This window comes from Microtus pennsylvanicus, chromosome 2 (assembly GCF_037038515.1).
Source record: "Microtus pennsylvanicus isolate mMicPen1 chromosome 2, mMicPen1.hap1, whole genome shotgun sequence".
Classification (NCBI taxonomy): domain Eukaryota; kingdom Metazoa; phylum Chordata; class Mammalia; order Rodentia; family Cricetidae; genus Microtus; species Microtus pennsylvanicus.
This window is the reverse complement of record NC_134580.1, coordinates 153,404,241-153,420,570: the sequence shown is the minus strand read 5'-3', so window position 1 is coordinate 153,420,570 and position 16,330 is coordinate 153,404,241. Positions and strand designations below refer to the sequence as shown.

The window sequence follows — 16,330 nt, the reverse complement described above, 5'->3', positions numbered from 1 at the left end:
TTAAATTATCTATAAATATAAAACTCTCAAATTTGAAATTTATTGCTTTTTAATTAGAAAATTTCTAAACATCTAAAAATCTCATAATATATAAATATATACTTGTTAGAATGGAAAACTCATTAAAAGACATAAAAAGAACTCATAGCAGATCTATAAAATATGAAATAAAGTTTTTTTTCAATCATGAAACCCACTGATCCAAATGAAACTAAAGATGTAAACAAAAGAAGGACAGATATAGGAACCTCAGGGTTAAACCTGACAGACAGTTCTTTTCTTGCAACTCAGAACTAGCTAGGGATACTACTTCTTACTTATTTATCTCTGTTGTGGTTGTTTTTATAATGGTCAAGTATTGCTTTAGCAATTACAATATTGGTTAACGGTTTTGATCCAATGGGAATTTCACAACCAGAAACCCTGCTATTGAGGTGTTCTGTATCTGAACATCAGTCAGTATCTGTATGGTTTTGCCCTTCTCAGTACTTGGTAATAAGGAGGCAGTTTTGGTGCTGACTACAGGAAACCCAATAGGTGATATGTCTCATACTGCCTAAAGTCTTATCCCTGTGGCAACCCCTCTGTCCTCAGCCTCTTCCCTACCTACCCTTCTGATGTCTCTTCTGAGTGCTTTTGCCTTAGGCTTAGTGTTTTGTCCTCTGGATGCTTACCCACACGCATCAAATGTTGCTTGGCTTTATCGGTGCCACCCTGGAGATGGGTAGCAGAATGCTAAGAATCTTACTAGGGAGAGTCAAAGCTGGGACCAGAAATATGACAAGATACAAAATCTGCCACAAGGTGTCACCATTGTACAGCTGAATTGGAGGGAAGACGGAAGGAATTTCTTCCTCGGTTTTTGTTATGTTTTGTTTTGGGTTTTTTTTGTTTTGTTTTGTTTCTTTAAATGAAATGAAGAGTCTTCAGACAGGTAACAAAGTCTCTCTGCTGTTCACTACACAGCTACTACATGAAGATGCATATCTAGAAATATATGTGTGGAATGGTTGTGAAAGGAAGGACTTCAAAATAATTTCTCATCCTAAAGCTAATTTTTTTCTAATAATTAGTCTTACATGGGCCCTGGGAAATGTCTGAAAGTATCAGTTTGGTGTCATCATGGCTGGGCCTATATAAGGACTATATGTTCATACCTGAAACCCTGCTGACATGGGGCCCTTACAAACGCCATCTACAAAAACTCCTGGGTGGCACTACCCTGAGGAGGGACACTTTTAGGAGGTGGAACCCAAGGTTTCTGGCATTACTAATATTGTCAGCTCAAGATTCTGCTTCTCCTGAACCAGCCTCTGCCAGTATTCACTCCTCATTGTCTCTTATGAACTCAAGAGAGAAACTCAAGAGGGGGTTCCCTGGAAGTAAAAAGCTCTGCTGGAAACAGTAGCTGATGTTAGCCCCAGAAAAGTTAGGAGAAGTGGCAGCAATATATGACTCCCACAGTGGACACCTATGGGTATCAGCCAGGTCTTTGGGTATAAATAGGAGAGCCTTGTGAGGTGGTTACAAGCCCACGTGACAGCTGTAATCACAGATAGTAAAAACAAGCTGGGCATGTTCTTTCTATGTCAGATATGGTGAGTGACCTGCAGCCATTGACTGTGAAAGGCAGAGGTGCCCAAGCACAGGAAGAGATACCTGGGTATCTGCCAGGTCTTGAGAGACCAACTCCAAGTTGGCTCTGCACAAGCAGTCCAGGGATAGCATTTGTGTGATGAGCCACCATGTGCATTTTCCCAATCCTTGTCCCAGCACTCATGCAGATATTTCCAGTGACTTAAGGCTAGTACTGAAGTTCCTTAAGCTTTCTTTCCCTCCATTCACTTAGTGCTGTGTGTTATCTGCCTATAACGGTAATCTGCTTTGTACCCAAAAAACAATGGAATCAGCCTGTCCACTCCTTCAGCACCTGAAGGTTATCTAGAAAGTGCATAGATTTCCTGAGACTAGAGAAAGTCACCTGTAAGCTCTATGTCTTCTTCTACTAACCTGGGATCCATTGCAAGCCCCTTTTCTCTGGCCTGTTGGACACCAACTTTGTTTTATGACCCTGTGAAGATCCAGCTGATTGGGCAGCATCCCTTCTTTTAATAAATGATCTCTAGTGTCCATTACTGCATGTCATCTAAGGCACCAGGCCCAGAGTGAAAGCCTACTGGCAAATCTTGTCAACACAACCAGTCTCTATACAACTCAGAGAAGTTTACTGAGCCACAATTTCCCCATCTGTAAATGGGACAATCTCACTGCCTATATCACAAGTAGTTGAGAGATGGCAGGGGCCCGTGCAGGTAAAATGACTCCGTTCAGACTCAATCTATAGTTCTCTCCATTCTTCTCAGGGCTGAGGTTTGGTGCCTGAGAGGGGTCAAGGATTCCAAAGCAGTGGGGCTGAGGGTCCCACATGGAACTTTCCAGCACTTCTGCTTGGTCTTTTCTCTCCTCACCATTTTCAGTCCTAAACATTATCACATTGCCTTCTTCTGTTTGAACTTCTTCTTCTTCTTCTTCTTCTTCTTCTTCTTCTTCTTCTTCTTCTTCTTCTTCTTCTTCTTCTTCTTCTTTTTTTTTTTTGGTTTTTCAAGACAGGGTTTCTCTGTGGCTTTGGAGCCTGTCCTGGAGCCTGTCCTGGAACTAGCTCTTGTAGACCAGGCTGGTCTCGAACTCACAGAGATCCGCCTGCCTCTGCCTCCCGAGTGCTGGGATTAAAGGCGTGCGCCACCACTGCCCGGCCTCTGTTTGAACTTCTATAGAGATATGATAGAGTTAAAGATAAGGAAAACATATTTGGCAGGGTATTAAAGAAACAAGTAATAATGTGTCCAATTGACAGAAGATACTCTTAGGGCAGGCATGAGTAGGTACAATGAGGCACACTCATTTGCAGGTGCTGGGAATGTGGTAACACTATCCTGCTCAGTCTTTTCTCCCTGGACTATTGTGAAGAAAGCAAGGCTACCCATGCCCCACTCCACTGCCACTGTAAAGCCTCTTATCTTGATGTTAATGGGTGTTCTGGAGTGACTTCATAGGGAGTGAAGTTGTACAACATGCTCCAACTTTGTGGGTTCTGGGTATATCCTTTGAGACCTGCAATGGTTTGCAGGGCTACAACTACAGCCAGTCTTCAGAAGCCCAAACCATCACAAATAGATACTTTGACCAACTGTCATAACTGTCATAGGGAGGGGTTTACTCTGTCCACAATGTGTGCAGGGCACAGCTCATACCCTAGTACACATGTTCATGTGTTGCCTAACGAAGGGCCCAAATAACTATCCATTCTTCCTCCCCTTCTATACACTTGCCCTCTTTGGGACCATTTGATGGTTGGCAATATAGATAGCAATGCTACTAGACAGGTGCTTCAAGGAGACACAGTGATGATCCATTTTGGCAACTCTGATGTGGCCATGAGATCTTTAATGAGTAGGGATTAGGAGCTGATAAACTGGTGACTTGTTGAGCCCAGGGAGGTTCAGACTTGGAGCAGCTAGTGAGCTGCTCTAGTCACTGGGGGTGTGAAATATCCAAGTAGAACTCCAAAAGGTGTCAGAACTGTGATACGTAGCCTTGGGAGATGTATTGAGTTCTCCACTCAGCTGCAGACATCAACCACAGGAATGAGGAGAAGGCCCAAATGTGGGCTGAGGGAAGCCCCCAAGGAGCAGCGTTAAAGGGCAACTAGAGTATGGGTGGGGAAGAAAGAGCAGTCAGGCTTCAGATAAGTAAGCACTCTGGCTTGTCTGCTTGGCTCTAGATGAGGCTCCCAGTTCCTCCAAATCCTGGAACTAGAAGAACAGGGTGTGGAAAACTCCAAAAGATCTATAGGATCAAAAAAATTCTCCAAACACTTGAACCTCTTTAAAAAGAAAGAGTTGTCTTCCCTAGGAACTTTCTAAGAACTCCCTGTATGACAAACCACTAGCCAGATCCCAAACATGGCCTCCATTAGAAGTCTTAACAACCACCCATCTTAGGGAAGTCAAAGGAAAATTTAATCATACTATCATGGCAGCCAACTGGTCAGCCCTGGGCTGGAGCTCCTGCTAAAGGCAGTTGTGCATCAGACAGACCATAACTCTATTTAGAGTCTGAGACTAGGTATTGTTCTTTCCTCAGTTGTTCACAAGTCTCCTACTTCTAAAGTCCTCTGTGACCCATGCACACATACCCACTACAGCTATGATAGTAACCTCTGGAGTCTTCCACCCCCTACATTGTGTTCTTAGTTATATATAGTGCTTGAAAGCTCCACAAAGACCAAAAACAGATAGATGTGTCATCAGATCTTAACAAAACTCACTAAGGATGAACTCTTGTCCTTCACAAACTGCTTTTACACACTTTGGTGATTTTTGGCATTCCAGCTCTTTGGAATTATTTGAAAGTTCTTTAAATAAACCTTTTGTGTTTCCTGGGCCAGTTGTTTGTGCTGTGTATGATTAAGAAGAGGTTCTAGGTTGGATAATGGGGTGGGAAGTTCACCTGACATGCAGTTTTTCAATGGTGTATGTGACAGGCTAAACAATCCTTCAAAATCAAAAGAAAGAAAACTGTGGGCAATGATAGAACAGGGTTAATGACCCAAACACAAGGCTGTCGTTTTCACATGAGGGCAGATGTGGGCCTTTCCTCTGATGGCATCTCATTATTCCATGGTTCTAGTCTCAGCTACTTACCTCTGTGGGCAGCCATATCAGAGTTCTGGCAACACCCTCTCCTCTTTTACTCCATCAACGACCATTACTGTCCCCAGTTTTCAGAATCTTGCATCAGAGATGCTCTGCTTGTCCACACCCTGGCCCATGCTATAACACCTATGTCCACATGAAGGGTTGCAACCCCAGACATGGTATAGCCTTGGCAAAAGAAATCTCCAGGAATTCTTCCTCACAGTTATGCAGATTCTGCATGGTCCACTGGTGTATGGCCCCAGCACCCAGGGCTTTACCTGACTGGAACAGAAGCTGGAAATAAATCCCAGAGTTTCTAAGAATTTGTCAGGGAAGATGGGTTCTGCCTATATAACATAAGACCTCTAGGCAACATTCCTAGAGAAGTCTGATTGAATTTGACTTGCCTTAAATGGAAATCTGAACTTGGGAAAACTAGAAATCCACCTGTTACCAGAGTGCAACAGTGGAAAAGTGACTCTGAAGGGCAAACAAAGTCAAAACACATGAGCTAAAACAAATAAAAGGAACCCACTGCCTCACATACAGGAAGTTCAAGAGTAGACTGTGTTCAGGCATGGCTAGATCTAATAGCTCTGAGGTCATCATAGAGCTCTCTTCCTTCACCTTCTAACTCAGTTCTTATCTCTGCCTCCCTCCAGAATGTCTAAGCTCTCGTCCACTCATGGCTAAGAAAGACGGTGTGAAAACACAGGGACACTGCACACCTCTAATCTAGCAACTCAGACAGGATGACTGTTTCTTCCTCAATATAAGAGAAACTCCTGGGGGCAAAAAAATATATATATAATTTGGACATGCCTGGCTTGTGGGAAAAGGTAAGATGCAGTGAGTTAGACCTTGAAGAACCACACTTCGGGGAAGGCAGGCCCAGCAGAAGTGTTGGCTGATCCACATTAGTACCATAGAAAGACTTAAAAGAGCCTTCTTACCATGCCCACCCACACAGCACTCCCTGAAGCACAGGGAGCGGAGCAGCAGCCTCCTCACAGACCATAGCACCTATGCACAGTGAGACTTTTATTAGAAATCACCCTCCAAACACACCACGAAGTACTGTGGGTCCAACGTGTTTCCTGAGGAAGGAGGGTCACAGTATTGGGGTATCAAGGTCCTGGGCAGCTTGGCCAGTGTGTCCAGGCAGCTACCTAGAACTGATCATGGCCAGCACTTCCTCACAGCAACATGAATCATCCATAAGAACCTCCACAAATGCAACACAAGAAACATCAGAACACACACATCTGCACTACACGTAAATAGTAATAAATACAGAATTCCATTTGCTGTTATTGGCCTGACAAAAGGAACTCAAAGGGAGAAAGAAAACCAAAACACCTTTCTCTCTGCTGGACCAATGGTGAGAAAACCCAAATTATCAAAATTCCTCAGTTACAAAATACTTTTTTAAAAAATTCCATTATTAAAAGAATAAATAACAAAATATATATAAAATAACTCAGTTGCATCAAAATTATAACTAGGAGTTATATCAAGATTCTTTGTGGCCTATCTTATAGTCAAATAAATGTTTTTGTTTTGATTTAACTTATGTAACTCTTATGGTGCCCAAGTGTGTAGTCTAGTTGAAATAGTATAAAATTAATAAATAAAATAATAAATACCAAACATTTAACATAAGAGGGTATGAATATAAATACTTATATCATGACAAAATTAAATAATTTACAGAATAAACTAGCTACTTTCAGTGTCTTCCAGGAAGTGCAATTTCTCTACTTTTAAATACTAATTTGGAATTGCAGTCACAATTGACTTGGACTCTATTTACACAGTAAGAACATTGTGTTTTTAACACATTAAATTAAAAGTTACCCTTTTCACATCTTGAATGGATCTAAAAAGAAGTGAAATCTTGGTGGTCTCCCATTAACAATTAACCTCTGATCTCAGTCCCCACTTTAGTCACCTTGGATAGAGAGCAAGCCTACACAGGAAAAGATAACAATGGTTGGTCTAGCACCCGGGTGGAAATACAGACAGAAGAAGCCTGGCCCAGTGGTCCTGGACTTAGAGACCAGGCCAGGGGTTTAAAGACTGGAGCCAGGAGGAAGCTGGTCTGCATGGTTTACAGGCATCTGCTTCCCAGGCAAGTGGCTGATTTCCAGGGCCTCCAAGTGAAAAATACCTTCAGCTGACTTCCTATGATGCCCGTCAGTTGTGTAGACTGCCATCTGGAAGGCCTGTCCCTAGATTCACCTCTGAAGCAGATCATTGTGCATCTTTAACACAAAGCTGAATTAAATGAAAACACAAAACATACTTGCCACATGGGCCTCAGTGAGCATTTCCAGAAGCCTAGGCATGCCCTCCTGCTGAGACTAACACCCACCAAGTCCATGGCTGCCCTCCCCATCTCGACAGACAATGGAATACTGTGGCTGCAAACTCCAAAACTTCCCTGAGAACCTTGTCCATGAGCTTCCACTGGAGACTTTGAGCTGCTCTTCAGATTTCTTTCAAAAAGCAAAAATAAATCACTTTGTAATAATACTTCAGTGTCACCAGACATCCATGTAGAGAGGTCTTCATGCCTGGGCCTAATGAGGACATCACAGGAGACACTGATTTCCAGGCTTCCCTTTGGGTAAGCTGCCCAAGGCTCCACCCAGGCGGCGCCAGTTAGAAGTAGCTATAAGTCAGAAGTCCCACTGTGAGGAGCAGAGTGGAGACTCCTCTGCGCAGTGCAGCCTAAACCTGAATGCCCCTCACAGCTTGCTTGATCGTTTCCAGAAGGCCTTTGTTCTCCGGGTTCTGGTAGCAATCCTGATTGGAGTACATGTCAGTGAGGGTGTTCACATAGGCGTCAAAATTTTGTTCACATATTGGCTCCTAGAGAACAGAACCAGGTTAGCAGGCCTTACTAGAGTGGACCCCACATAGTAGAAACTAGTTGGAAAGCCTCAATCCCAGGTCTAATACACCCCTGCCAAAACCAAAAATCATAACAAGACTCACCATCATTGAAACCCCATTATACCCCAATTCATGAGCTACTCAGGACCTACACCTACCCTACCAGAGCACTGAGAACACTACCAAGGGGATGGCACTATTCCCACAGGATCCTTCCCTCAGGAATCATAAACAGAGCCGTGAGGTATACCCACTCTTCCTACCCTTGAACTGTCCCTAGGGTAGCTGCCAGCTCATCTGTAATACCCACAGGTGATTTGCTGCCTACCATGTGTGGAAGGCGGATATTGGCAAGACTTTGGATGAGGGCCTGGCTCAGCCCGGACAATTCCAGAAATAGGGCCTCATTCTGCTCCTCAATGAGCTTGTTCTCCTCCTCAATGTTCTTCAAGTTCTTCTCCATGGAAGAGATCTGTTGTAGAGACATAGAAAATACTACCTTCCCTTGGCCCTGGATTGCTGAGAAACCACTGGCCATGCCTCACAATATTCTGGGAAAAGACAAAGCTCATTAGTGGGAAAGAGGCTTGGTCCTGCTTGCTGTGAGGTACCCATCAAGGGAAAGAGATGGTAGAGTCCTGATCCCTAAGTGGAGAGAGAAAAGGTCCTCTGGAAGTAGCCTCTGTCCAAAGGAGAAAGGAGCTGGTATGCCAAGTACCTAAGTCTACATCTGGCTTTCTCTGCCTTGTCCCTCCTAGTGGTGGGATGAAAAACACAGATTCCAAGGCACCCTGAGCTCAATCTCTGCCCATTCCAGCTGTGCTCTTACTTTGTCAGGCTTTTGTTTCTTTTTGTATGATAAGAAAAATTGCATTCAACTTCTGGGTGCTAGGTTGCCCCTACCTCTGAGTGTTTTCCTCCCACAAAAGACCAGTGAGCTGACTGCCTAGGCTCCAGGCACATCTTCAGGCTTTATACAGACAAATTACTCCATCTTCCACGCCCTGGCAGTGAACTTACATAGGATTATGCTATTTCTGGGTTTCCTAGTATTAAAAGACAGCCCCAACTTTAACTGTATGTCTTCAAGGAGTAAAAGACTGAACTCATGGAAAGACAATCTGTGAGCAAGACAGCGAGCTGTCTGAGTGCTCTGCTCTGCCAGTGGTGACTAAGGTTAGTTCTAGAGACCTTACTCCTTCCCTTTTAGCCATTCTACTGAAATTTGGAAGTTAAAACTTTCAAAGAAATGCTAGTAAAAAGAAGTAATCAGTCTTTCAAAGATAGGCTTTTTTTTTTTGTAGTTTAAAGGTGGTGTAATCTTTCTGTATTGTCCAGGCTGCTCTTAAACCTATGAGCTCAAACAGTCCTCCTGCCTCAACCTTCTACGTAGCTAAGTACCACCACAACAAGCTCTTTAAAAACTGAGTCTTGAGGCAAGAGAGATGCTAAGTAGCTAAAGAGTGCTACTACTCTTTCAGAGGACCTGAGTTTGAATCCTAGCACCTATATAATGTGACTCAATACTGCCTGTAACTAGTTCCAGGGATATCTGGACCTCCATAGGCATTTACACACACACACACACACACACACACAAACACACACACACAATAAATAAATAAACAAATAAATAAATAAATAAATAAATTTAAAGAGCTGGAGAGATGACTCGGAAGTTAAGAGTATGTATTGCTCTTGGAGAGGATCCAGATTCATTTCCCAGCACACATATCAGGCAGTTCATAATCTCTTATAACTTCAGCTCCTGGGGATTCAAAGCTCTCATCTGGGCAATGTGCACAAACCCATATACAGACATATCAAATGTATGCAACTAAAAACAAAAATTAAATCTTTAACAAAAATAAGTCTAAAAACATGGGTTTTGGCAAAAAGAGAAATAAGATGTGCTATCACAAGGATGAAGGCTCTGGGGACTCTGAGAGATGACCTACACTGTACTGTGTCTCATCCAAAGACAGGTAGAAAATGTTGATGGTCCCAGATAAAAGACTCTTTCCCTCCTGTTGTCACTTCCAGTGATCCTGGGGAGAATACGCCATTATGTACAGGACATATAGTACAAGCTCTTCCTGACTCCATGATTGGTGCTGTATATACACAAGCTCTCGAAATGGCATTAGCCCGTGGAGAAACTAGATCAAGACATATGTGGAACATAGCATGACTGCTGCCTCCAGAAAAGGGCCTGTTGTTTTCCAGTTTGTCTTTTCTGCCCTTGATGTGTTCTGTGTACCTTTCCTGTCCTCTCTCCACACATTAGGGGACACTCACACAACACCAGCTCTGCCCTAGGCCCACTGAGTAGCCAGCAGTAGCCCTGTTACCAAGCAACAGCCATGCTCACCAGCACTCAACACTAAAAGTGTTCCTCCAAGAACAAGGAAGTGGAAAGGTTCTAATCTAACCCAAATTCTATTGAGGAAAGCAAGGAGCTCTTTAGGTGGGGATAGGCAAGCCCTGCCACTGATGTTTGGCTCTGCGGGTCCAGGCAAGAACAGAACAGAGGATCTGCTAGTGCTAATGAGACTGGAAACACGAACTGGACAACCAGTATTAGCAAAGTCAGAACACTAACAGATTGCTCTTGCCAGTGAAGCTATCCAAGACAATGACTAACACTAGCCACCTAGAAGTAAGACTCCCAAGCAATGCAGTGAGTGGGCAGCTAACCAGTGCACTGTGTGCTGTGAGTTGGGCTTCCATCAGTTCATCACCAGTGATATTGATGGAAACAGCAACCTACAGGCTGGTTCTGGACGACAGGGAAGAGTCAAGTCCACCTACCTGGGACTGCAGCTGTACCATGGCAGCCTCCATCTCCGAGTTGGACTCATTCAGGTCTCGTATCTCCTGATTTAGCTGCTTGATCTCCTCATCATTCTCCAGCACTGTCAAAAAATAAATGGAAGGAAGGAAGGAAGGAAGGAAGGAAGGAAGGAAGGAAGGAAGGAAGGAAGGAAGGAAGGAAGGAGAAAGAAAAGAGAAAACCAGATGCATCTCTGTCCAACTGCTGCTTTGGAGACAAAAGGAGGTCTTTATGCAGAAGTTAGTTCTTGGGCATAGATACTGGGATATCTTAGAAACTGAGAACAGTATTATTTTCCTCAAGACTTGACCTTTGCAGAATGCAATGGTCTCTTCAGAGACATTAAGTGCCATGACCAAAGGTAGATGTATTCAAAGAGAATCCCCTTGCCTAAATTGGAGGAGCCACGCTGTCCACAAACTCATGGGCATGGCTTTTGGTGCCCTCCTATCAGACTCTGATCCATACAGTCACAAAACCCAAGATCAGAGCGAACATGACCGTCAAGTGAAACCAGAAGTCCTGGGCCCAGGCATTGAGAACTTCAGGGCTAAGTTAATAGGCCAGTTGGCTCAGGGAAAGAACTATCTACCATGGTTCATTCTCAGGGGAGCTCAGCATCCCATACCCTTTCCACAGTACAGAGAGAATGATAAAAAGGGGGCATCCCAGAAGGGCATCCTCACCATCACTTGTCTTGAACTTTGGGCTGAGGATCTCATCACCTGAGAGTTTTCCTTTCTTTCCAGCAAAGGTTGCTCTGGGACAGCCAGACAAACTAGAAGCAGAAGTTCACACGTCACTGACCAGTTCAGGGACATTGTGCAAAAGCATGTCCAGGATCCTACATTAGGGCCACACCAAGCATATTCTACCTCACCTAGATGACATTGGATGCCTCCCTATGGTGGCACTGCTTCACCTCAGCTGCCTTCCCTGCCTGGTGAGCAAGGCTGCACTCCAGGAAAGGGGCCCGGGAAGGTGCCCCCTCAGATCTCTTCCTGTTTGGCACTGTCATGGCTCTCCATAGGTCCTAAAGGAACCAGGGCATTGCTGCCTCCAGGTGTTAGTCCTCTCTCTGAACAAGGGTCAAGGCCTGTATGCCCCCACCCCCCTGAGAGATCTTTCAGGATATGGTTGTACCAGCATTCACAGGTGATTCCTTGAATACAGAAAAACATATAAAAGCATGTGGATTATCATACATTACTTCATGTTTTTGCAATGATTTCATCCACATCATAAATCAAAATGGAGACAAAGTGAAATGTACTTGGGAAGCACAGAGTTCGGTTGGGCCCACACGGCCCAGGCTCTCGCAGCCTCTTCTTTGGCCTTCTTGTCATTTTCCTTATGGTCTATATGCTGTGGCCATCCTAGCTGCCTAAATGAGACCCCCTTTATTATGTGCTCCCAAGTAGGTACCTGACTCTCAGAGGCAATTGGCAAGATACTTGTTTACAAAGTTCTGCCTGCTTTCCTTTGTCACCTTACCAAGCAGATGTTCCAGGCTCTCTCCAGTTCCAGGTGTCTGAGGGCTTTTTCTACATACATCTCATGGAGAGTAATTTTCTGGGTTTTTTTCTCCAGAGTACTCTTTTGCCCACTACTCTGCTGTTTTCCCATGAACCCTGATTACTATTCACCAGATACAAAAACTCTCATTTGTTTATGCTATCTGTCCCCCACCCACCCTACCCAAAACACACTCAAAAATGCAAAGGGTTGTTGTTCTTTTGTTTTCTTCTCTGTCTCTACTCCTTGATGTTAGATGGACTCTCTGTAAATGTTTTCATTGAATGGATGCATTAACTGACTCTGTAAGTGGAATAAGAAATAAGGGAGAGAAGGAAGAAAAAGAAGAAAGGGGGAGGAAAAAAGAAGGGAGTAGATATTGGCTTTCACTCCAGACAAAGGCTACTGGATAAGGTTAGTGACCTCTTAGAACAGAGTGGAAGGGGGTCTGGTGAAGCAAAGCCAACTCAGCCATGGTAGGTATTGTGAACAGAATGAGCACTGTCTAGGCAAGAAGAGGGCTAGCTACCAGGTCCCTTGCAAAGCAAGCAAGTGCCTTCCCTCCCACCCCAATAAAACAGGCTCCAATGTAAGGGGCAGGACACAAGGTATAGGAGACGAGAAGTCAAATATGGGCAGAGATAGGAGTCTATTCATTGTGGTCTCCATGTTTAGCATAGCACTGCTCATAGGGACAATAAACATTAGTGCACAGAGGAATACTTATTAGAACAAACACATTCTGAAAGCAAAATAAACACCATCTGGTACCAACAGCTTCCATGACTTCTCTCATTCAGCTACTTGGGTCTTGCTTTCCCTTGCAGAACTGCTGGTCCCACTGAGTATTGGATTGCTTCCCCCACCCAGGGGTTATGTTCCAGCCAAAAGGTCCCTGATTGCTGACATGTGGGTCAGGTACCTTCGGTGGGTGAGGAAGCTGCCATTGGCATGGCCAGAGCCGTCACAGCCTGGGGTTGGGCAAGTAGGGCCCTCATTCTTCAGCGACTTCCAGGAGAAAGATGAACCATTGAGAGTACCCTCTTTCTGCCTCCGAGCAGCCAGCGGGCAGCCAGAAGCACTCCTGTGAGAGGCATATTTGCCACTGATATGGCCGAGCCCCACACAGCCTGGAACTGGGCACCTAGACACAGAAAGACTGAGGTGATCACAGGGGCCCTGGCTTTGCAGGGTTTTCAAATCCTTCAACCCAGGGCCCAGAACAAGATCTTCAATCTAAAAACTTTCAGTCCTCTCCAACAAATGAAACACTGTTAAGTCATCATTCACCACATGTTCACTATATGCTAAGCACCTGGAAAATACTTATGGCCCAAGGATACTGTTGCCCTTCTTTACAGAGTTCTCTTTGGATACAAAGAAGTCGGGGGCAGGACATCTTCAGGAAGATAGAGGACCAGAAGCAGTCTCCTGCTGCCAGATAGTCTCCTACTGTATCCTATTCCTGGAGCACAGGGCACAATGCCCAGACAGAGAGTAGCAAGGCAATGGCAGCAAAGTGAAACCCTACCTCATCTCCAGGAAACCCTTGGAGATAGTTTCCTATCCACCTTTTCCAGGGCCCTCTCTCTTGCCTCTCCTTCCCTTCTTGCTCCTCCAGCCCACGTAGACCTCAGACAATAGAATGTACACAAGGTCAGTACAAGTTGATCTCAGCCTGCAGCCTAAAATAAGGACACACCAAGAGTACGTACGTACGTACACACACACACACACACACACACGGGCTCTAGATAGCTCACATTCAATTGTCTAGCTCCTCAAATCTGGATGCAAAGACAGCCAATCTTAGGGTTGGGATAGAACCCCTACTGAGTCCCCACTATTACAAGCTGAAATGCCCAGCTGAAATAAGTTATTCAGCTACTTCAGACAGGTGAAAAAAATTTTATATTTATTTATTTATTATGTATACAATATTCTGTCTGTGTCTATGCCTGCAGGCCAGAAGAGGGCACCAGACCCCATTACAGATGGTTGCGAGCCACCATGTGGTTGCTGGGAATTGAACTCAGGACCTTTGGTAGAGCAGGCAATGCTCTTAACCTCTGAGCCATCTCTCCAGCCCCCAGGTGAAATTTTCTAACCACTTGAAAAACTCCTAACCTCCTTGCAAGGAGGAGTCACTACTGTTCACTGGAATCTCATATGTAGGCAGTATTCAGGAATGATTCCTTTTTCTTTTAACCATGGTGTCAAATCTTCAAAAATATTTGACTTTGACATCACATTGAGACATGAATTAGGGCATGAGCTGGCAGGCTTCCATGATCTTCTGATAAGCTTATCTTTCCCAGAACGCACGGTGGGACATAGAAGTCATGTGTGCTGTGACATGAGACATGGATCCAAGATAGCATAGAACAGAGGAATAACTGCCAGACGCTGGGTTGGTGGGGCAACATGGACTTCCAGGAGTGGTAAATAGAGTGAGGGAAGCACCATCACCTGACCTCCACATTAGAACTTCTGTTGACTTCTATGACCTCAAAGTGTTGATATGACTTAGTCTCAACCAGTGCTTATATGACCCTTTAAGGATGGACATTCTACCACAACCCTTGCCAAACTACAACTCATAACAAAATCCATCCTTCTGTAGGAGTTACTATATCCATTAAAGTTTCTGCTTTAGTGTGCACTTGTTTAAAGATGATGGTCAGTTATACATATTTTATTGAGTGAGAGGAGGCTCTATACAATGTAAATACTTGAAGACACCCCATTCTTGTCATAATGACGTTAGGAAATTCATCCTGTAAGTGCTGCATGATATCTAGTCTACATAATATCAAGATCACAGTCTCTTCCTAGTTGCAGAATTTTTGTTTTTAAAAAGCAAAGTTGACAGTACTTTAGAAAGAGGAAAACTATTTCCCCAGCTAATTTGAAAAATACCAATTTCAACCTTAATCATTTTCAAATTCACCAACTGTATCACATCCCACAGGGTCCTTGCTGATATGCTTGATAAAGGTATCCATATAATCCCAAGCAAATTCCTGGATTTTCAAGAAAAAAAATAATTTTTTCACACAAAGATTTAACCAGCACATGTTCTGCATTGTTGATTTAACACCCCAAAATAAAGTTTATTAGACTAAATAAAACAGTTGGTGATGGCAACCCCTTCTGAATGATGTAATGCTGTGTAATCTTCTCTTCTGTGTCCAACTAGATTTTGACCACAGCTTGAACAAGCTCTGAGAAGAAAAGTAATCCCAGGTCAAGTTGTTTTCTGCTAAGTGAGTGTCTGGCTGTTGTTGGTTCAGCAAACAACATAGTCAGGGAAGGCCTGCTTCTTGAAAACCCACTGGGTCTAGCCTCAACAGGCACCTAAATCCTGATCAACCCCCCAAACCAGAGCCATCATTTCTACTGTTTACCTCCTGGGAGAACCCTCTATACGCTTTACTAATGGTCAGTCTTGAAACTCCCATATCCTGGGAAATTTGTTAGGGACTCATCCCTGTTTGAGCCTGTGACATTGCATATCTCCACCTGCAGGTGAGTACTGCAGGAAACCTGCTCTCTTACAATGATACAAGCACCCACAGACTGCATCACAGATGGTAAGCACTTGTCCATAAGTCCCCAGAAGACATATCATTCCCCACCCCTGGCCACCTTGCCACAGAAGAATCGAAGTAGTCAACCGTATTTTTGCTTCAGGAACTTGTATCACTTAAGACCCACAAAAAAAAAAAGAGCCAGAGAGATGGTTCAGTGGTTAAGAGCACTGGCTGCTCTTTCAGAGGTCCCAAGTTCAATTCCCAGCACCCATTTGGTTGCTCCCAACCATCTATAACTGTAGTCTCAGGTGACCTCTTCTGATATGCAGACAGATAGGCAGACAAACCTTTCATATACATAAACTAAATAAATCTTGGTGGCTGGAGAGATGGCTCAGAGATTGAGAGCACTGGCAGTTTTTCCAGAGCTCCTGAGCTCAATTCCCAGCAACAACATGGTGGCTTATAACTATCTATAATAAGATCTGATGCCCTCTTCTGGCATGCAGACAAAATGCTGTATACATAATAAATAAATTTTAAAAAAAATAAAAGAAAAAGAAAAAAGAACCACAAAAGATATGGGAACTTTCTGGAACCCCTGGTAAGGTAATGGTACATTGCTATGATCTATTTTCTGTTCCCCCCATTAAAGTTCTAGCCCATGCATTGGCTATAGCAAATCATGAAAGAAGGCTTTTACTTTCCTCAAGGAAAAATGAAAACGGATTATAGGAAAGTAGTCTTGAAGTTCTACCCTGATACCAAATGAAGAAATGTTAAAACAAAGTCTCCAAGCTTAAAAGTTGTCTCTGATTCCTAATTGGGGGAAATTATAATAGCTAATAAAATGA

General features: G+C 43.8%; 1 protein-coding gene across 3 annotated transcripts in view; it reads right to left on the bottom strand.

Moving 5' to 3' along the window:
• Window positions 1–5,719: 5,719 nt before the first annotated feature.
• Window positions 5,720–16,330, bottom strand: part of Myt1 (myelin transcription factor 1) — a 59,680-nt gene continuing 49,069 nt past the window's right edge. The window contains exons 19-23 of one of the 3 annotated variants that reach the window (XM_075963461.1): window positions 12,866–13,087; window positions 11,115–11,206; window positions 10,407–10,510; window positions 7,924–8,067; window positions 5,720–7,571 (exon numbers count right to left, since the gene is read on the bottom strand). In XM_075963461.1, the coding sequence (XP_075819576.1) occupies window positions 7,431–7,571; window positions 7,924–8,067; window positions 10,407–10,510; window positions 11,115–11,206; window positions 12,866–13,087 (703 nt within the window). In that variant the 3' untranslated portion in view covers window positions 5,720–7,430. The remainder of the gene's footprint in view (window positions 7,572–7,923; window positions 8,068–10,406; window positions 10,511–11,114; window positions 11,207–12,865; window positions 13,088–16,330) is intronic. The other 2 variants (XM_075963462.1, XM_075963463.1) reach the window with 2 other exon arrangements.